This window comes from Drosophila tropicalis, unplaced genomic scaffold (genome assembly GCF_018151085.1).
Source record: "Drosophila tropicalis isolate 14030-0801.00 unplaced genomic scaffold, ASM1815108v1 contig_593, whole genome shotgun sequence".
Taxonomy (NCBI): Eukaryota; Metazoa; Arthropoda; class Insecta; order Diptera; family Drosophilidae; genus Drosophila; species Drosophila tropicalis.
In genome coordinates, this window is record NW_027173070.1 from 17,266,279 (window position 1) to 17,289,160 (window position 22,882).

General features: G+C 39.5%; 4 protein-coding genes across 4 annotated transcripts in view; all 4 read left to right on the plus strand.

The window, feature by feature from the left end:
* The window catches only part of pk (prickle), a 64,113-nt gene that overhangs the window by 9,146 nt on the left and 32,085 nt on the right, over positions 1-22,882 (plus strand). The gene's annotated exons all lie outside the window — the stretch shown is intronic.
* On the plus strand, positions 16,681-18,882 carry LOC137576609 (uncharacterized). Its single transcript, XM_068289832.1, has one exon. The coding sequence runs from the start codon at positions 16,756-16,758 to the stop codon at positions 18,799-18,801; it is 2,046 nt and encodes a 681-aa protein (XP_068145933.1). The 5' UTR covers positions 16,681-16,755; the 3' UTR covers positions 18,802-18,882.
* Positions 18,942-21,168, plus strand: LOC137576608 (uncharacterized). Its single transcript, XM_068289831.1, has one exon. It carries the CDS (start codon positions 18,942-18,944, stop codon positions 21,132-21,134), a length of 2,193 nt encoding a protein of 730 aa, XP_068145932.1. The 3' UTR covers positions 21,135-21,168.
* LOC137577801 (uncharacterized) lies at positions 21,268-22,869 on the plus strand. Its single transcript, XM_068291348.1, has one exon. The coding sequence runs from the start codon at positions 21,268-21,270 to the stop codon at positions 22,867-22,869; it is 1,602 nt and encodes a 533-aa protein (XP_068147449.1).

A 22,882-nucleotide genomic window follows, 5' to 3' on the forward strand; every position in this document is an offset into this window, starting at 1 on the left:
TAATTAAAGCAAATAAATCAAAAGTAATTTTTACAATCACAATATTTATTTTACAAGTGCAATTGTTACAATTTGCATTTATAGTGTGACAGTAAATGTTTGTTGAAGGCGTTTACGAGCCAAGGTTGCGTGAGTGTTGGCAACATGTTGCTAACGAGCTGGATTGCATTGCATTGGAATTTTACTTCACTGCATGTCATAGACTCATCTGTCTTTTTCATAACTGGCCCTCATTTCTCGCTCTCTCTCTCTCTCTCTCTATCTCTATAGCTGTCGCTGTGTATGTGTGTTGCATCCGGCATCAATTAAAGCGACATAAAAATGTTCTAAAAGGAAAACTATAATTTTCAGGTCTGTAAACTTAATCATAGGCGGCTTAGGTACAGGCCTCCATAAATCCGGCTTCATCTCAGGCAGCTCGGGCATTTAGCAGCATTTATAGAAAATTGCCAGCCCCCAAAAGTGGACAGCTTCAAAGAACTGACAGGCAGCATCTCCTCCATCTCTCTCACTCTCTCTTGAGTGAGAGAGGAAGGGAAAGGAGAATAATCGCAGTTTAAATTTGTTCTTCGTGATGCAATCATTCGCTAAAGTCAGGGCCCAGCATCAGCCACCATCAGCAACTACCAGGACCAGTCTTCATCTACCTTTACCCCCCTCTTCCGCTCTCTTCGTCTTGATGCAGTTGGTCATGTCTTGTACGTTAGGCGCCATAATGGGTTAAGCTTAACACACCCACACACATATCCCAAGTAAAACGCAATGGACCGAGCCATTGTTTTGGCACAGCTCCATTTTTGGGCTGGGTTCTATTTATCTACCTCTCCGTCTCTCTCTCTCTCTCTTTCTCTATCTCTGTCTCTTTCCTTTGTTGCATTAAATTTGTTGTTGTAAATTCGACTTTATCGCATTAGGCATTCCTTTCCTTCTCCTAATGATCACTGGTTAAAATCTAATGCATTTGCATTTGGATCTTTTCTTTTGCGTTTACAATTGCTATAATTTGACTTATGGATTTAACTTAGGCTAATGAGTTGAGTATCTAGTTGTGGCCGTTAACGCCTAATTGAGGCAGCCATGCCACGCCCTCGTCCAAAACATGCAATGTTCTCGTACTACATGCTAGAATACATATCTAAAAAGCTAGTAAGAAAACACCGCTAAGCTAACGTTTCCGTCAAGCATTTCCAATTTTTTCCTCATGTTTTTCATGCCAATATATCAAAAAAAGTAAAAGATAAAAAAAACCAGCGGAACCCTTTCATTAAACAAAACAAAAAAAGAAAAAACAGAACACAGAAACGAACAAGAACAAGTACAACAATATAATAATGATGAATTGCGGTATTATCGCACGGTAATACCTCTTCTACTTACTTATAGTATGTAGTTTTTGGCCGATGGGGCGGGAAAGGAGGACTAGAAAACTAGAGCAGCCACACGAACATTGTGGAAAGTCAGGCCCAAGACAAATATGTAATTGGCCATTGCCAGAACCAAGAGAATCAAGAATCGAGAGTCAAGAACCAGGCCCTGGCAGACACGAAGGTATCACGTACTAAACTCAAAATGCATCGACATGATGATTTATTTGCATTGCAAAAGTCCAGGCCAAGTTCCATGTCAGGGGGAAAGAGTTAGTAAGTGAGAGAGAGGGAGAGAGAGAGAGATGTAGAAGACCAAAAACACGTAGCTTGAGTCCAATTTCCCGACAACTTAATTGAATTTAGATGGAATGATGATCTCAAGCACAGAGGAAAAAAAAGTAAAGGAAAACTTAGCTGGAAGCTAATCTAATAAGAACGGATGTATTCATATAAAAGTTTACCATTTTTGTTTCTTTCTGACTGTTTCTAGTTACTTTTCTAATGCCCAAACTTGGCTAAAAATATTGTTTTATAAACTGACATTCATTTGAATAAAATTTAACCATGTTTTTGGTATCTATATGCCGCAAACTTATCTAGGATTAAATGATTTTCATTCTTATCTGATTTTAATATATATGTAAATACCTGATAAGTATCACAATTGGATTAGTAGGGCTGACATATAATTTCTCAACACATAATAATCATCTTTCTAAGTTTATGTCTTTCATTTTCAGTGGATATTTTAAGATAGAAGGCATACTTGCTCGGATCTCCTGAAATTCTGTTTTCAAGAGATAGATGATAGAAGACATACTTGCGGATGAAGACTAAAACTAAATCTAGTACAACCGCAAGTATGTCTTCTATCATCTATCTTCTATCTTCTGAAAGACAGAATTTCAGGAGATCCGAGTTGCGAAGTAGTTTGTCTCCTGAAGATTCTGAATACATGTGTTTGAAATTTTTGGGTCAACTTTATTAAAAGGCGTGTTAATTGATTCTCATCAATGAATTCCAAACAATAATATCTACTTAAATTAAGGGGAATTAATCATTAAGTGTTTGTGTCAATATTAATGCATTTTTAATTAAAATTTTGAGATTACCTCAAATAATCAACTTCCATTCGATTCTCCTACTTTTGAGATATTTACCTTTCATATTTGGTAAATACTTACTTTCTCTCATACTAAATACCAAGTTCATAATTCCAGGTAATTCAATTGTGATTTTTATTCTCATAAACTCATTACATGGGGAAAATTCTAATTTCTTTCTTTCGGTGTATGCAAATGATGTGATTTTCTTACCCATTGGCATTCTCCTTTTGCCCCATTTGCTTCAATTGAGTTGCACGCACGTTTCCTTGGCTGAATAATTGTTGGCATTCTGTTTGTTTTGCTTTCTCAAGTCTCAACTTTAACATTTTGACATGGTTTTTTTTTTTGCAATTAAAGCAACGCCTTTATAGAAATCTATATGTACTTACCATATTGCTGGCCGGTTGGATCCACCCAAAAAACAAAACAAGAGAAAAAAAAACAATGGCATTTGACATTTAGGCAAAAAACAGCCAAGGCGACTGGAGCTTAGATTGAGAGTGGGGCGAACTGCAACTACAAAAATCCAATTTAAAACTAGGCAGGGATTGAATTGAAATGAACTGAAACAGAGGCACAGAGCCTCTCTGTTCGGTAACTGTATTAAAGCCGCAGAGGTACATAGACCGCACCTTTGACGACGGCGGCGGCGGCTTCAGCGGCTTCGGCGGCCTGTCAAACTGGTAAACTGGCCAAGAGCACATTGAGCCACTCAAGCTAACAGTTTTGACAATTTACCACCACCGACAAGCGAGGCGGGATTGGGATTTGGATTTAGATTCGGATTCGGATGCGGACTTGGTTGGACGTCTGTCTGACTATTTATATAATTGGCATCTCTAATTTTTTTTTATTTTTCTTTTTTGTGGCTGCTTTTTCTTACCACTTGAATGTGGAATCAACAGTCTCTGTCTCACTGTCTTGTTGGCTACCAGTTCCAGTGACTTATTTTGAGGAGTTCAGTGAAGCTCAGGGAGCTGGAAAATTCATGAGCACACAGAGGAGACATAGAACGAACGGATTCTTGATTCTTGGTCAGCTCAAGCGTGAGTAATCAGAAAGCTAAAACGCGTTGCATAAATAAGCATAAAAAAAGTATCTAAATTGTGTATGTGTGTGTAAAATAATGAAACTGGTTTCAGCTTTTGGGGCGGCCATTCGAAAGAATTACACACACACACACAGACAGACAGATACACGCACATGAACATACTGAGTACTCATAGATACATTTACAAGAGCAACCGAAGTGAACCAGTAGTGTGGCCATAATGCTAGTCATAAATTCTCCAAATTACCCAACATGTCTCCCCTCTCCCCAGTCCCCAAGATCCGTGAGGCCCGTTTTGGCTCTTTGATTGCAAATTGTGTGACAGCGGCGAGAGCGTAAATTGAATTTATGTTGCGATCATTGGAGTAACTTGACTTTTCTTTAGCTACTTACTTAAAGGATTAATTGTTCATCGACGCCTCAATGACTGACTGACTGACTGCTGAACTGACTGATAGACTGTTGCAATTGGCCTGATGGACTGATGGACTTGAGTACTCTGATTGACTGAGAACACACACTCCATAGCTGTGACAATTGAAAAGAGAAAGAGAGTTGTAGCGCAATGAAAGGCATTTCGCAATGGGGCATCCTCATGATGAACATGAGTTTCAATTAACGACAATTGGAAAGAGTTCTTGGCAGTGCATTGAACTTGTCTGGTTGCAATCGTTAGATTCAACAGATCATTAGCTCAGATTCTCAAATTGATCTTGCCCATAAAATTCAATCTACCCTTACTCCAAATCATCAAACCGTATATTAGGGCATTAAATGCTAAGAAATTTTATTTTTTATTATAGAATGAGCATAAACATAACTATAAATGACTTTTTATGAGCCAGAAAGAAACTTAATGATCAAAAACTAATGACTAATAATGGTGGTCTCTTGCCCTTCTTAACAACATATTTTGTTTAAAACTGAAAACTCTATCGGTTTAACGATTTCAAGCTTTAAATGACAGATCCTCAGGAAATCTCTGTTTGCCTCGTTCCCTTCGTGGCTTCGCCTGGGCACTTGATCTATTACCCAAGTTGGATAAACTGTGATTCATTTACCGTAAAGCGTAACCAACTTTTGCCTGCCTCCCAAAAAGCAAAACTTTATGGGCCAACATTTTGTGTAACTTTATTTGTTTCTCTCATATTTTTTTTTGTTTTCTTGTGTTTGGTTTTTGCTTTTGTCGTCCACTTGGTAGGCACTTGGGTCATGCACTTCAAAGGCCTAGAAGGTAGGCTCCAAGTTCCTACCAAGGCCCACGCGCGAGCGCGCCTTCAAAGAGCTGACGAAACATTAAAACCGTTTTGCCATGTGGGCTTATGCCAAGTTGACGTTTCTGGCAAGCGTCTCTTGGACATTATGTGTACACAACATAAAATTTGTATCTGTATACCAAGTTGTGTATATAATCATGTATATGTATATGTGCATGTATCCATCCATATTTATAAGCATTACGCACATTTGCGTAACAGAAACAGATTCAAGTGCGCGATATGTTCAAGTCTCAAGTGCGAGGCAAGCACATCAAAAAATATATTCCCAAAAAAAAAAAAAAAAAAACAGAAACTGTTTTTTAAAAAACTCTTCTTGTAGTTGTTGTTGTTGTTATGGCGGTTGTTGGCGGCGGCAACGTTACGCAGCAATTCAAGTTTTTTAAAAGTGCTCACAGAAAAACTCTCTGAAACTCTGTGAAATATTTTGTTTCTTCTACGTAATGAGTTTGCAGAAGTTGTGCTTAAGAGGTAGTGTGTGTGTGTGTGTGTGAGTGAGTGGTGGGAGGGGGAATGGGTGGAGCAACGGATTGCAGGGGGTAAACTGGTTATCCAACATTATATACAACAGGCAACAATTTTTTCCAATTTAAAATTAACTGTGTTTTGATTAATACTCTATTATTGAGCCGCTCGGCATGTGTCTAGAAATTAGTTGCTCGCTGTGGTTCTTGTTGCTGTTGTTATTGCTGGTGGCGGAGCGTTAAACTTCTAATGAATATGTTAAATGATGACTAGAGAGCTTCCATCTGCTGTATTTACTGGTAACTATCCAGATGTCTCTGGATCGATCTATTTCTCTCTTCCTCTCTAGCTCTGTCTTTGTCTATAAAATGCATTAAATTGCTTAAGGAAAGAAAATTTGTGTAATTTATGAGCAGTTTGCCAGCTAATTGGCCTAATTATGCCTGACCGGGCAAAAGAGAGTCTTGGAAACTGGTCGAGACTAGTGAAGACGAAGAAGTTGGCAATTCACACTTCCGCAATTGCACACAGAGAGAAAAGAGAGAACGGCAAACAACAAAGGCGAGAATCGAGAATCGAGCACAGCGAATGGCACCCAAAGTCACACAAAAAACCAACAACCAAAACCCAGAAGAGCAGAGGGACCAGGCGACATCAGTTAGTGAGCTGGAATTGGAAATGGAGTTGCAGTTGCCGAAGAGAGCGGTAATGTTGCTGGTGACTGGAGTCTGGCCTGCAGTATGTCTCGCTGCCAACATCGTGACTAATTACATGCGACATAAGACAACAACAACAAAAAAAAAAAAAAAAACCAAAAACCAAACCAAAAGAAAAGCAAAGAAAAAGGCTAAGCAACCGGGTCGTATACGTAATTGAAGAAAAAGTATCTGAAAATTGCCAAACAACAGAGGTAACAGCGGCCAGTAATTGGCAGCACCGGCAACAGCAACTTTAACTAAGGAAAGGCCACACATACATACATGTCTATCTATATATATATACATATATATATACAAACTTGACAATTCAATAAAACTCTTGATGGCAATTGCACTTTGCCGTCTCGTTGACAGGTCTTCTCCCTCTTCTCTTATTTTTTTTTGCCATCTAATTATCTGATGGGATTTCATGTTTATTTGCATTTTTAACAAATTAATATTAGCAAATTATTAGCGAAAGTTGTTTTCAGGAAATTCCAAAATAAAGAAGCGAATTTCCCCGCCCGTATAACAAATATTTTTTGTGTTGGAGATAAAAATTATTTTTAAACTGAAATTGCAGACGTTGCATATTTCTTTTTTTTCCAATCGTTTTTTTGTGTTTGTTGCTCTGGTTCTGGTTCTTGCAACTTGAACGCCCACTAGCGTGCCATAGCCATCTGCTTGCCACACGAAAATAGCGCAAAGTAGTGCATCAATAAACAATAACAATGCTGCTGCTGATGCTGATGCGGCTGCTGCTGCTGCTGGAAAACAGGAAAACGCCAAGCAAAAGTAGACCTGAGCCACATGTGCGGATGTTGCTATGCCTGCCGCTGGCTAACAGGAGGAGTTTCAGCTACAATAAGCAGAAAAAAGATATATATATATGTATATATCGAATGAAAGAAGGAAAGAGCAGGCAAGAAATAAGTAAAACATGTGCAAGTTGCACTGGCCCGCGGTTAAGTGAAAGAAATCGCTGCCAATAGCGGAAATATTAGGAAAGCATCAGCAGCAACAACAAGAGATATAAAAACCAAAAAACCGTAGAAAAGACAATGTGTTTATTATTGATCTTAGCCAGAGGGTAAACGAGACCAAAAAGAGAGTGGGCAACAAACATAAAGCAAAATCTCTGCTCCGTGGCGTGGAGAGGAGGCCAGCTGGTACAGAGGCAGATTAAATAATATGGCAAGTGGAGATTAAAACAGTTGAAATGCTTCTTAATGATAAATGCATTAGATAAATCCTATTAATTAAGTAATTATTTCAATGCAATTTGCATAGCAAGTTTTTCAATCTACTTAAAGATACTTTAAGATATAATCTAGATACATATTGATATATTGCATATTAAGTTGCTTTGCTCACACCAAGAATGTGTAAACAACTAAATGGAAGCAAAAAAAAATCTAGATTTTATACATAGAAGTCTAGAAAACTAATTTTTGTTCATGTTTCTCCAATTGTCATGGATCATAGTCATCTTTAATTGATGAAATCATTTTTATTTTCAATATTTTGTAGTATTTTTAAGTTAAGACTAAGAGGCTTGTTAAAAGGCTAAGTAAGTCGAAGAAACTGGTTATACAAATATTGAACTTTTTTCAATTTAACTGATACTTATAACTTACTCACTAAGCACTCTATCCGTATAACAGCCTGCGCTACATATAATCATAAGAAATGGAAGCTGATTTATTCAAAATGTTACAAATAAAACTGGTGATTGTTTTTCACCTTTATTGTGTTCCAGTTCCTTACACAACCAAGATTTACATCATTAAGCTATTAAAGCACATTCATAAGTTTCCTGATCTTCCCTATCTTTCGAATATGAACTATACATTCTAAGTATTTAAATCATTCTAAAAGTCGCATTTCAAAGACCATCTCACTAATATATCATAACTAAAGTACATCGTACAATCTTTGATCTAATGACATAAAGAAAACTTTCTAATTGAGGATTAATGCTAATGCTTTGCTTGTAATATACAGATTAAAGTGATCAGAAAAATAGTCCCTTCTTTTGTGACACTAGTGATTCCTTTATTAATCGGTTAAGATTTCTTTTGTTTATGGAGTAAGGCAATTTTGTGGCTTCAGGCGATATGCATTTCATTTCCGAAACTTCTCAACCCGACGGGCAATCAAAATGCCAGAAGTATGCTCAATTACATGACGCCCCATGTCATCAACGTTGTCCTCATCGACATTGACAACCTTAGCATCGTCAAAGTCATTCTGCGCCTAATCCAATTGTCGCTCAATGGACCAACCCTCCAGAATTTGGTGTGTCGAGAGACCTGAGAGTCTGACCATCAAAATGCTTTGACAGTCAACCGATTGTGTTAAATCAAATGAAGCATAATTTTTACTCAATTTATATGGGCAACTGCAGGGCAGGTTGTGTCAGTTTCCCCAGTTACCAGTCACTAACCCCAATCCCCATGGAACGCTTATAGGCACTTCATCCGTCTATCCATCCATCCACCCACACCGACTGCTGCATTTCTCGCCCTGTGCGTTTCTTTGTTTTGGGGGATGCTTTGACTTTGACTTTGAGAGACATGAGAGAAAGGATAGATTTGGGTTATGGATATGGCTCTTGCCTCGGGTTCATCATATTTCTATTAATGACTTGCATATTTATGAACTGCTAAAGGGGGGTACAATGCTGGGAAATGAGTGCAAACAGTCTGATTTTAATAATAATAAACAAACACAACAAGAACAAATAAGCTTCAAAATGTGTGTTCCATTTACTTGGTCTTGGCCGACGGCTATGATTTTGACTTACACGAAATATTTGGACTATATATGTATGTATGCCCATATAAATTTTGTGGCCAAAAACATTTAGTCTATGGGAGGGCCAGAGGGCTAGAAATAAACATTTAACTGGAATTCTGTATCTATTTCGAAAGGCGTAATAAACAGAGATAAATAGAGAGAGAGAGAGAGAGATAGGGGGGAATAGAGAGAAGGAAAATTCTAGGGGTATGTCTTTCCTTTGATGTGGCATCGCGCCCTGGCCATGGATTTCGTCAACATGTGGCTGCCGCTCTGTCTAACGATGCGTAGAAAGTCTTTAAATAAACAACCTGAAATACACAAAACGCCGCTACAAAACCAGAAGAAGGAAGTTGCCAAACAATATGAGCATGAGCAGCAACAACATTTGCATATCATCATATGGTTTGGGTTTCTTCTTCTAGTTTCTTTTTTTCTTTTTTGGCACAAATGCCTTGAGTGTAACGACCCAGAGATTGTCTTAAACGAAACAGAAGTACCTACTGTAAGTACCTAGTTTTCATACCCTAACAAATAAATCACAATGAAACGGTATAAGAGCCTAACACATGCATCTTGAGGATTACAAAACTTCATTGATTGCTTTAAGCCTAGACAACTGCAGGTTGCCATTGTTAGTTTGTGGCCTTAACTATTATTAACAAATAAATCTTGGCGATTTCTATTGTTGTAATAAATATAACCCTTGAGGGTTAACATAAATATATTTACGACGCCACAGAGTATGCAGAATTCGTTGCCATCACATGGATAATGAAATGTTTTTATTGTCCGCTTCTTCTACTTACTGAAAGGTATTTTTTTTATGTAGAGCTACTGCTAAGTAACTATCAGTGGTTAAAGTCGGTTTCCCAGATCACCTTCAACGGGCGGCCACAATGGAAATGGCAATGGGAAGGGCCATATTAAAGTCACGGCAAAAGGCAACTAATACTAATCACCATAGAGTTGCCACATAATAAAATGTTAAAAAAAAATACTTACTATATGAAAACCAAGAGTATTGTATCAGGGAGAACTGCTAATGAAAAACTCATCTTCCATGTCAAGATAGCTGAAAACACACATTGTACATAGAGATACGATACAATGTAATGGAGAAGAAAAGATAGAAACCAACCAAAAGCGGGCCAACTCATTAAAGTGGGAAATTACAAGCACTTTTTGTCTGCCATTTGATAAAATGACTAAATTTGTAGATAATGATGGGAACAAAAAAAAAATAAACAGCTCCACAAATGTTTAGATGCCTACCAAAAAATCATTTAATACAGAAATCTCCAAAAAAAACTTTGGGAAATTTAATGAGAAACTTTCTTCTTGGAGATACATAAAATATTTTCACTTACCCCAACTTTGTCTAGCATTTTGTCGATCTAAACAAATTAGAGTATGACCAAGGGCAGTTTTTCTCTTAACCCCCTCGGTTGAGGTGTGTGATCCACCCCCCAAATACGAGAAACGGGGTCTGCAAAATGGAATTAGGAAATCTAGCCAAAAATCCAACAAATCATATTAAAGGCGTCCCAAAAAAAAAAAAGGAGTTCGTCCGGAGACTTGCCAGCGGCGGTATAAATGTTTATACCGCTCTCTGGGTTTTGCTTGTTGTGAAAACTCTGCGGTTTTTGGGGGAGGGGCCAGGGTGGGAGATGTGTAAAGGAAGTGTGTGGAGCGTGTGGGCGTGGGTGACATTAGCGAGGGTGGAAAATGCACATTGGAACAATCAAAGAAATGCCAGACGGCAAGGGCATAAAGTTTATATAATTATTTTTATGCCATCTCTGGGTACTTGGGTATCCCTTCAATTCTTTTTTCAAGTTGCTAACTACGTGCGTTATGCAATGAATAAATTAAATTACAAGAAATATTCATTTTGCTGTGGCATGATGCTAAATGTTGCTGGCAACATGTTGCCAATGACAGCCGAGACTCAAACCCATTAGGCGTCGTGCAATCAAAAACGGAGAACGAGATGATGCATTTTAATTAAAATTCTACCTTTAAACTGTATGGTTACCAAAGGGATAACGGAAATTGTCTGTGTGTGTGTGTGAGTGAGTGTGTGTATGGCTGTTGAAGTGTTGGTTGTTATTACTGTCCCCACCAACAACAGTCGACTCCCACTCGCTACGCCCCCTGCCGGCAGATTTATATTTGTTTTAGCTGTTGGCATTGTTTGGTCTGTCTATAGGGTTGATTTGGCAAAAGCGACGCAATTTGTACAACATAGCAACAATCTGAAGAGTGCGAGTATGTTAACATGGTCAAAAATGCAGAGTTTATGGCTAGAGTATGAGATATTTGCACATTAAATACCATAAACATAACCCAGAGACTTTCACTTTTTCTGCCTGACAGTTCCTGACGATTCCTGCCTCGTTGCGTTTCCAGATTCCCGTGGGTCTCGTAAGTGTTCATAAAGTGCACTGTCTCTTTTTTTTTTTTTTTTTGCTTGTTGTAGGTTTCTTGCCGTGGGGGTACAGTTGTGCTTGAGTTGAAGTTTTTGCGCTTTAATTACTGCACACGGACATGGAGCAAATGGGGGAGAATGGGGAAAATTAAGCTCATCCATCCACCTTGGAGAGTTATCTGTGTCTGTTTTTAACTAGCATATGAAAAATCATAAAATTTAACGATCGCTTACGGTGTGTGTGTTTGTGAGTGAGTGTGTTTGTGTGTGTTTGGGTTTGTCTGCGGCAACCACCCCCAGGGTTGACTCCCCCTCAACCTCAACTGATTTTCCTATGACTGACTCACTGACCATACCAGACCAGCTAGAGTTGCCACCACCCAAATGAGACCTACTCTTGGGCTAGTGGCACGTGTTCAAATTACCGTGAAGACGCTTAGGGGTGAATTCTACGCGAACAACGAAAACGAACAACATTCAAATTGAGTGAGTGAATTAAAAAACCTGACAATGTTTTCCAGGAGAGTCAAACCAGTCGAGAGAGAGAGAGAGAAAGAACTAGTGTGTGTGTGTGTGTGTGTGTGTGTGTGTGTGTGTGTGTGTGTGTGTGTGTGTCGTCCTGTGAGAGAGCAACACACGTAGAGACCGAGAAAGAGACTCGCTAGCAACATATTTGTAGCAAAATATGAGCATACGTTCGAGCGTTCGTTTCCTTCCTTCCTTCCTTTCTTTGTTCATTTCGATATACTTTTCCATTTGGGGTTCGTTGCGTGTGTGTGTGTGTGTGTCCTGGTCTGAGAGAAAAATAGAATGAGCGAGAGAGTGAGTTTGCCAATGTGTGTGTGCTTGTTTGTTTGTGAGAGTTCAAGGGGATCGTGCCGGCACAGTGGTTCAAAAGTCATTTAAAAAGACAATTATTTATTATACGATTTTTCATATTTTTAAACTGTTCACTATGATTAGTAAACAACAAATATTTGCGGCTACCACATGGATTCAAAATAAAACATATCACACAAATTTTAACAAAAAATATGTTTCACTTGCGGAAAATAAACAAATATTCTAAACGATTTCTTTCTAAAACTTAATTCTTAACTAAATCATCTAATTTTAGATCTTACTATTAAACTTCAAATATTTGAAACTCTTGTTAACAGAAATCCCAAAATCTTGAATCTATGGAGTTTAATAAATTCATTCAAAAGTAGGACAAAAAGATATTCCAAACGCTTACCCTACTCATCTAAGATCTCTGATATTAGTTTAAGGGTTTGTTTTATGCTTTAATGAATTAAATTCTAGTTTAATTGTTAAGACACACTGTCTTCTAATACTTTTCGAACTACATTGAAAAGCTTAAAAGGTGAACACCTCTTGCCCTTGCCACTGGCCCATCTCCATGCCACTTTTGTCCCACCCCATTTTTATCACCAAGTCTTTGGCTACATTCACACAAAGGTATTGGGTATATAGGATATATATGTATGTATGTATGTGCTTATAGTAATTTCAACAATATGCAACCAACCTCCCCCTTCTGCATGGTATGCCTGTGCCGTGTGGGCTGAAATCAGACAGAAAAACATTAAATTACAAACCCTTATTTTACACACTAAAAAGGAAACGATGGCAAGGAGAACAACAACAACAACAATAACAAAAACCAAAAAAAAGCCCAAAAGAACCGAAACACCGCGATACCAAATAACTGTAACTGAAACAGAGCTAAAAAGCTGAGGCAACACACGTAAAGGCAAAGACAAACCAAGGACACGGGGCGAGTTCTCTGCCAGGAAGAACAGCAGCAGCAGCTACAAGGGATGCAAAAATTCTATACTTTGATATTAACCCCTCTTGCTGCCACTGTGTGTGTGTGAGTGAGTGTTCGAGTGTGTGTGTGTGTGTACGTTTCGCCGTGCTGCTTGTCAATTCTCTTGCCAAAACAAACGCAACGAGCATTTTTGCCGATTAGAAAGAAACAATTCGTGAGTGCAATGTGAGCGCGTCGCTTCGAACTGCGAGAGAGAAGTTTTCGAGAAAAAACAATAATAAAAAAACAAAATAATACTGATAATACGAAAAAATATATATTTAATTTATATTAATTAAACTGTCTCCGATTTCGGGTAAATCCTCAAAATCAAATCAATCAAAGTGCAGCTAATCCAATCAGAGTGAAAAACCCCAAGAAAAAATCCCCGTTTCCTTTTTGTTTTTGCTGTTTGCCGGCTTTTTCTCTTGGTCTTTGTTATTGTTTGCTCTCCTTCGTCTTCTTGGGAAATAGTTCTTTGTGTCTGTGTGTGTGTGAGTGTGTGTGAGAGTGTGACTCAGCGCAAATGGCAATGCGCATCTTTGTTTACCGACCAAATCTCAAGTGAGCCAAGTGAAAGCGGCGCCAAAATTTTGTGAAATTTTTTTTTTGTCGGTGGATTTTCCACAAAAAATAAAAGAAAATAAAGAAAATGAGCGATTCCATTGATAACTTACTAGCCGATAGCCAAAATCAAAGCAACAATAATATCAACAACAATGATGCCGATTCCGATGAGGAGGTCATCGAGGGCATGGCCCTGCTGGAGGGCAACTATCAAGTGCTGCGACAATGGGTACCACCCGCCCCCAACTATTGGGATGCACCGCCCAAGGCCATTATCAAATCGGCTGAAGTGAGGTAAACACAAAAATGATTTCCATAAGCAATCATCAAAATATTTGCTTAAAAAGTTTTTCTCGTTTGATAAGTTTTATGTTTCTTTTTTCTTAATTAAGTGCCTTTTGACTTTGATTTTGCCTGCTCACAAATTGCAAAGCAATTAAGCCAAAACTAGTTGGGGAATGTCTGGGTAGAGGGTAGGGTAGGGTAGGGGTAGAGGGGACACTGGCTGGCGGTGGCAATTCAAGTCAAGTTTTTCTATACGCAGTTATTTGTAACGCACTTTTATGGCCACACAAGCGATACGAAACGATCGACCGATCGACCAATCGACCGTCTGTCGTCTAACCAATGGAAGCCAATGGATTTAACCTCGCCATTTGACAAACTATAATATTTGCAAATTTACAACTCTGCAGCAATTCATTCAATAAAAATTTGATTATTATGGGCGTCGTCAAATTGCAATAGTTAAATAGAAAAGATAGAAAAAACACACACACACACACACACACAAACATTTGCATACCAATTGAAATTGCAGTGCGGGCAATAATGAAAATTAAATGCACTTTTAGATAGCAAACCGATAAATGTCTGTAGAGTAAAAAAGCACGACTCTTCACGAGAGTTTATGAAGATAGTGAAATAGATGTAGTGTAATAGAGTGTCTTTCAAGTTGAACTATTTGAGAGAATCATGAGATAATCAATATATTCAATTAATATACCCAGTGAAAACATTCAGTCTAAAAAGTAAACTATAAAACTAACTATAGGTAGATAGATTTGACTAGCCCATCAAAGAGTATATACAAATCTAGTATCAAGGGAAAGTTCTAAACTCCATCTGCATTAAACCACTTGTAGTAAGTCTATGATCTAGTAAACATAGCAAACTTATTACTTATTAATTGAAATTCTTCTTTTATTCTTCAGTTTTGTTTCTGCCTAATTTGTAAATGCTATGCAAGTCATTACCTAGCCTACTAAATTCGATTCGAAATACTTCAAATGAAATCATTTGCATGGTGAATAATCTGTTGCCTCTGGGAAACCTTTTAACAAAATGAAAATGCTTGCTTGATTATGAAATTCTCTTTTCAATTACATATAGGCTAAAAGTTTATCAAATTGAACATATTTGATTGAAAGCATTTTTTCATGTTGTTGATCAAAACTTGGTTACCCCCTACAAGTGGATGTCGGTTTATCTGTCTATCCTCACTCGAAGTGAGCCAACAGTTGTTGTTGTTGGTGGTGGTGTTGTCGTTGCCATTGGAGTCGCTGCTGATGCAGTTGCTGTTGCCGTCCTGAGAGTTGCTGCTGTTTCTGTTGCTGTTGCTGCTGTCAACACCAAGTGGTATGCATGCAACAAGCAGCAGCTGGCTGCTTACAAGTGGAAGGAGTATGATCCCCGTCTCCTAGACCCCCTGTCTCTCTCCCCAAACAAGTGTCTTCGTCTCCCGGTCACAGTGCGCGTGTGTTTGCTTCGTCTGTTTTGTTGACAACTCTGCCGTAGAATGAGTCTGCGGAATTGAGTTGCCTGGCTGGTAAATAATAAATGCGTTACTTGAGTGCATGCGAAATGAGAATCAAAATGCAAACGCTGCCAGATTTTTGCTGTTGCTCTATCAAGTGCAAGCAACAGCAGCCGGCTGCAACAGCAGCAACAATGTCTCCCGGCTCGTTTTGTTTTTGTCCGCCCGGCCGTTAAGTGCAGAGCCCGAAAGTTTCGCATTGCATTGAAGAGTATCTTTTGCACGTTCTCAATATGCATTTCTGAATTACAATATGTTGATTGCATTTCTCAGGCACGTACATATCTCGGCTTCAGCTCCCTAGAGTTGAGACCATAATAATGATGAGTATTGAAATTGCTAACAATGCGACGACGCATTTCCGCACACCGGAGTGCTCATCTCATTCCACTGCTCCCGCTGGTAATCCCGTTTCATCTATGGCCATCGCCATTGCCAACGGGCCGTGCTTCCTTTTCTGTGGTTAAGTTGGGCTTTTGTGCTCAACAGGATTCAATTGTGGGACTAAATTACTTGATACACTTCTTACTCTCGGGTAACTGATATGGCTTTGTTTAAGTTAAAAGAAAAGAAGTTGGTTAACAATTTCATTCTATTCTCTTTCTTTTGTTTTGTTTTACTTTTTTTGTGTAAGACAATTAGCAGAAAGACTTTAGTATTCATTCTCTGTAGACGAAATTAAAGCCTTAAAGCAACTCAATCTAACCGCATCAAAAAGCCTCAAGCGCATGAAAACATCAAACATGTCCTGCCAGAAAACCGCAAATCACATTATTAATGAGCCCAACGACTAACATAAATAACCAATAGTTTTTACCCATTTGCTGTTAGTTTTGTTTGTGTATGCCGACTAAATAAATCAATTTTCTCTTTTCCCTTTTCTTGCCATTTCAGGTAAGTTTGAACGACGACGACAACGACGACTTCTGCGATTCCTTCCCCTTTCACTTTTTGTTGTTGTGTTATTTGGTTGACGGTGCCAGTCACAACATTAACAACATTTTGAATTGTGTGAAGGCGGCACGTCAATTGGAATTGAGGCGCAGGTTTTTGGAAAATTACGATGACTTGTCACACGACTTCAAGTTCAAATTCAATTTCAAATTCAAATTGTTAGCAAATTAGCAAGACAAAAAACTAGAGCTCATAAATACTAGGTACCTTTAGTCATTTGTTTTCTCTCAATTGGCCCATCACATGGAAGCATTACAATTATGTTTGCTTTGACTTTAACATCAATGGGAGCTTCTTTGTTAATGATAATATTGGGCGTTAGATGAACAGATAGAAAACAAATGTAAAATAAAAACGAAAAAAAAAAATCTCCCGCATATACATACATATTTTATAGACAAATCGTTAAAAATGCATTCGAGATTTCCTACAATCCAATCTGCCCCTTCTATTGCGGCTTCGAAAAACAATTTCAGAAACTTTCATATTTCTGAACAAGTTAATCTCCCGGAATCGGAAATACCCCGTTATGTAGCCGAAAATGCTATCCATGCTGTTGTTCAGAATGTTTTTGAACAAGATGGTTGCTACGCCAGAAGGAGCGATAGCTCTTGTGATATTCATGCAAATGAGCTTGACTGCGTAGATCCATCGACTGCGGATCCTCGTCTGGTCAATTGGCAGCGTACATTGCAAAGGCGTACGAAAATCCAGCAACGCATTCAACGACACACCGGAAAAAGGGCCGAGGACGTGCTTTTTAATCGTCAGACCACTATCGATGAGAGGAACAAGCAAATGCTTCTCCGTGTCCTTGACAATGCCAATCGTCGGAATCCAACGCAAGTAAGAAATCTAAAGTCTGATGTGTCAAAACTAAAGCCTCGCTGGGATCCAGGAACGTGTCGTGAGATCAACGAGCTGGTGGCCACTAAGCCGAAGCCTCAACAATTGGAGTTTGTGGGATTACCGGAAGTAACACAGGTGGAGCTGGCCAGCAACAAGCCAGGCAGGGACAGCAAATGGGCTGGTTCCAAAGTGTTGGATGAACATTTGAAGAATAACGTACGCGATATTAAGCGCGTGCTAGAATTTGCTCCAGACACGGATAAACTGCAGGTAACATCCACATGGACTCGACCTACAGTCAAACGGATAAACAAGGCCTTTTGCTATGAGGAAAACTTACATGAAATATCAACGGATACCGACGCGGACAATGAACCTTATACAGAGGAAAAAGCAACAGAACCAGAAACATCAAAACAAACATCAGAGGTTGATCTTACTATGGGTTGCCTGAAGATAAATGGTCGTGTTTACAGTTTTCGGGAGTTGGTGCCTCGTGCTTTGGCCGAAATTCATGTCACCCTTCAATGCGATCCGCATCAACGTGTGTTCAAGACATTGCTGGAAATAGAAAATTTGGGCCCCAAGTTGCTATGTGGTATGTGGCAATTGAGAAGAATGAGGGCCCAAAAGGGTTCCCTGACCGATACCACTCTGGAAAGCTTTGAGTTCATCTTTGACAATCATTCCTTTTCAATGGAAGCGGGCGATCATCGTCGAATAGACATCATGTTTAGACCCCAGTGTGTCGGTCTATTCAAGCAGTCTTGGAGTCTTTATCTCTCACAGTCGCCATTCTGTGGGACTCGATACCTAGTCATACGCATTCAGGGGTTATGCACCATGCCTGTGCTTTACAGAATGCGACTGGATGACGATTTACGACGTCCAATCCATAGTTATGAAAACCAAATGACAGCAAATATTACTCATCAGCAGGCCGATTTGGCTATCACACTAGCCGAAATGAAGAATTCTGGACCGCATTGTCCTTATAATCGAACATTGGATGAACTCGAGATATTCAATGCTCAAAATCCGTCATATAACTGTGAGCGCTATGGCGATCTGGAATCTCTCAAGGAGTTGTATGAATTAATGAAAAAACCTCGTGAACCGAAATGGGATTTTCAAATCGAAACTCTGCAGAAACTTATAATGTGCCAACCGGGCTTGATTCAAAGGCAAACCCTGCAGAGTCGTTTTCTCGAGTTGCTAGAGCCCATGAAATGTGGGAAACTCGCGGAAGTGCACACTTTAGAGTTCAGTAGAGAAAAGGATCGTACGTGTTTAATTTATGTGAGTGGTGGAATAAAAAACACCATAGATGAGTGGGAGAACATGGCCATGGGATTGGAACAACAGTTCTTTAAGAATGAATATCAGCGGCAGTTGGTCAAACAACGAAAACCTGAATCAGTTGAGTTGAAGGAAGATGTCCAAAGCTTATCCAATGACTTGGCAGAGGATGTTGATACAGAGAAGGTGCTAAAAAAAGTTAAAGGTAGCAAATACTTTAAGGATGCTCTTTATATGCAGACGTACAATCTACTTTGCCATGCAGCTGAGAATCTTGTGTCTATTATAGAGAGCACTGGCCATGGCTAAGTGTCTCTCATTATTTGAAATATCTGTCAATATATATATTGCATTACAAATATATAAATATATATATTTTTTTGTCGATAACATCCTTAAGTTTCTATACAAATACCAAACTCCAAACAAAAGTTTTCAAAAAGTTTGAAATGCATCGTTCTACATATCCTTGTAAGAACCATTCCACTATGTTTGGAGAACCTATACTCTGCACGAATAGCTCGCACATGACCACGAAGAATCTAATTCCACCCTCTACATCGTCTTCAAATGAAATGTGCCAAGTCCAACAGAAATCTCGCTCAAAAGTCGACAAGTATAGCGCTCTCATAGTGGAGGATATTTTGAGCGATATATTTGCCGAGCAACGGGGAGACTTTACATCAGGCGATTGTGAGGAGATTTGCTGCAAACCAGAAAGAGTTAAACTGTCACAAGAGCCCTATGTCGATAAACGCCTCAGGTATTGGCGTGAGGTCTTGGAAAAGCGAAAGGAAATGCAGAAACGTGTTCAGTCCCATACTAAAAAGACCTCCAATGAGGTTCTTTTTAACCGTCCTGTCACTGTGGAGCATCGCGACGAGCAGACCGTGAAGCGTTTGTTAGACTATGCCCAACGCATGAAGCCTGACAAGTTGACAGGCAGGATGAAAGACAAACTCAAGGGGTTTATGGATCCCTGCACATGCGAATGCATTGAGGATGTGGATGAAACCTTGCCAAAGGCAGAACGTGATGGTCATAAGCAAGTCGAAATTGTTGGCCTGCCGATAGTTACCAAGAACGAGCTATTGGGCAGTGCAGCAGCTGGAAAAGATCTGCCACGTGGATGGCTACAGTCGCAGGTTCTGAATAAACATCTGGAAAAAAGTTTTTGTGACATTCACAAAGTTCTAGAATTCTTTCCCGATTTGGATGGTCTCCAGGTTGTTGGTAAAAATATTAATATGAGGACACCAAAGCCAACGATTATTTTGATGGATGAGCCAAGCATGCACACAATAAGTACTAGCAGCGATAAAGTCTACATGGAGGAATGCCAGTACGAGGATTGGGATGATCTAGCTAGCGGAGAGCCAGAACCTTGCATTGAAGTACCAGAGTTGGCGCTTCGTATAAACGGCAAAGAATTTAAACCAGGCGATATTTCTCTTTCTGATTGCTACGAAATAGTAACGAACTTTTCGTGTGATCCTTTTCAGAGGCACGTCAAGCACATACTACAAGTGACGAATACTGGTAAACAAACAATAACTTTTACCTGGACACAGGGCGTCTATTACTACAATCGTGGATCGCTGCTGCTGGCAGAGGACAATGAGTTTCTATTTGACATGGATGGTTTTCGCCTAACCCACGGCGAAACTTATAATCTGATTGTCATGTATCAGCCGCGCAGAGTCGCCATGACAATGGAGCTGTGGAAACTGAAAATGGAGCCGCGCATCTTCTGTTGCAATCAAGAGTCTCTTCTCTTACGCTTCCATGGGCAGTGTACACCACCCAGGGACTATATGGCCAAGCTTAAGCAGTTGCAGAGCACTGTCATCAACAAATCAAACACGGCCGAAATGAATCAGCTAACAGCACAATTAGCTTCTCTAATACCGCTAACTGTGCCTCCACCAACCTGTTGTCCCTATGATCGCACCCTAGATGAGCGAGAGGTGTTCAATGCCTTAAATCCGGGCTATAATTGTAAACGGTTTGATGACTTGGAGGTACTTAAAAGTATGCATAAGCAGGTTAAGAAGCCTCGGGAACCTCACTGGGATTTTCGTCTAGAGACCATCAAAGAGTTTATCTTACGGCTTGAAAAAATGGATGATCGAGAGAATATGTTTACTGCTTTCACAACGTTATTGTCCACCCTGTTGGGTGGTGGGCCAAATCTGGACATTGTTTGTCAACTAAATGATCAGAAGCAACGTACCAGGTTTATTTATGTTCGTGGTGTCATTTCCAATGGCATTGAAGAGTGGGAGGATCTTGTTTTTACTGTCGAAGAATCCTTTTTCAAACCGGAACTTCAGCGGCAATATATGAGCCTGCTACAAGATGGCGTTGAACAGCAGGTGAACGAGTTCGAAGAAGAGGATGACGACGAGGACGACATCGAAAAATTGCAGCACAAATTTCTTCAAATCGATCAAGAAAAGATACATGACTTCTTGGCCAAAGGTGATGTGGATCATGAAAAGGTTTCCTCGACTGTTATGAGAAAATTGAAACAATCCAAGTACTTCCGCGATGCACTTTATATACAAACCTATACACATTTGTGCAATATATCGGAAAACATTGTATCCGTTATTGAAAGCACCGAGTTTGTGCCAAACTGATTAATTTTGAATTAAAAATATCAAATTACCAGCACTTTATTTGCCTTTTCAATCACTTAACACAGCCAATTTGATAGAAACTTAAAACAAACTAGCAATGTTCAAAACAAAATCGAAAAAATGTCAACCATTCATGTCAGCTTCTCAAACTAATTTTCTAGCACAAAGCGAACAAAACTTGGCCTACGACATTGTCGATGAACTCTTTGATCAACATGATTCCGATTCGTTGGTTGCCCCACATCAGAGTATACGCTCAAGCGGAAGTTACGTGGATCAGCGTCTCAAGTACTGGAAAATGATGCTGCGGCAAAGAAGAGCATTGCAGAGAAAGCTGAAATTGGCCACTGGCAAGCAGTCGGAGCAATTGCTTTGTAATCATCCAACCAGCATTTCAAATATTGAAAGGGTACTTGAGTTTTATCCCAATACTAACAATCTGGAGGTAGTGGGAAAGGGTATCCATGTTAGGCCAAGAGGCAAATTTGAAACATTGCAATCCATCAGCAGCAGCACTTTGAGGACGGAATCGGCACCAAATATAGACAATGCGAACAGTCAGATGTCTACACCGACAAGCATTGGAGTACGATCGTTTCGTTCAAGGCTTTTGGAAGAAAACCTGGACATCGCCCTTCTTATTAATGGGATGCCGTACAAGCCACACTCACCGGAGTTTTCACCCAATATGGAACGTATGTTTGTGTGCAATCCTTTTGAGAATATTTTGCGTATTGTTATGCGTATCGAGAATGTTGGTCGTGAAGCCATTCGATTCAGTTGGATGCAGGCCGACTTCTTTGCCTATAACAGTACACTTTTTGAAATGCTGGATGACGAGTTTTTTTTCGATACATCTCCGTTTCAGCTTCGTTTTGGTGAAACCCGTGAGGTTTCCGTGCTCTTTCGTCCCCGCAAAGTATCGATTGTCAAACAGAGATGGCTTCTAATGACACGACCCCGCATTTTCTTTCATCGTCCTTGCGCTCTAACTCTCAATATGCACGGTCGTTGCACACCATCGTCAGAATACAGCAAACTTCTCTTAGATTATACATTGGATTACCTGCAGGAAGTGCGTCGAAGTAGTTTAAAATTGTCATTCGACAAGCTGCAAATGAATAGTATCATAAGTGATCCTTCGCATTGTCACTACCCTTATCAACGGACTTTGGAAGAGCGAGAGGCTTTTAATCAGCGGAATAGAGGTTTTAATTGTGCCACTTTTGATGATATGGAGGAGCTCAAACTGTTTTATGAGCGCATTAAACCATACCCCAGATACCCCAAATGGGACTATAGTGTTCGCTGGCTTATTAACCTTGTTTGCCAACATGGCGACAAGGCGGAACGTCTGGAGCTTTTCAAAGACTTGCAAAATCTCCTTGGACGACTGCGTGGTAGAACTAAAGCTCTAAAGACTGGTGATACCAAGGCTCGAATATGGGAACGTCAACACACAAGATTTCTCTATGTTCGTGGTTTGATTGTCAATAGTTTTGACATATGGGAGGAAAAGATCTGCTTGCTTGAGAAATTATTGTTCAAACAACGTTTGCAATTTCACGGGGCGGACAAAAAAGAGACAACCAATGCGGATCTTGTTAAACAAGTAGAGAAAATATTACGGTACTCTAATAATTTCCGTGAATCTATATATCTATTTTCGTATGATGTACTCTGTAATTTGGCTGAAGATATAGTCTCTGTAATTGAAAGCACTGAATTGGTATGAACACAGTATGCCA

Coding starts and splice junctions, on each gene's coding strand:
- LOC137576608 (XM_068289831.1), top strand. CDS start 18,942: ATGCATCGTTCTACATATCCTTGTAAGAACCATTCCACTATGTTTGGA.
- LOC137576609 (XM_068289832.1), top strand. CDS start 16,756: ATGCATTCGAGATTTCCTACAATCCAATCTGCCCCTTCTATTGCGGCT.
- LOC137577801 (XM_068291348.1), top strand. CDS start 21,268: ATGTCAGCTTCTCAAACTAATTTTCTAGCACAAAGCGAACAAAACTTG.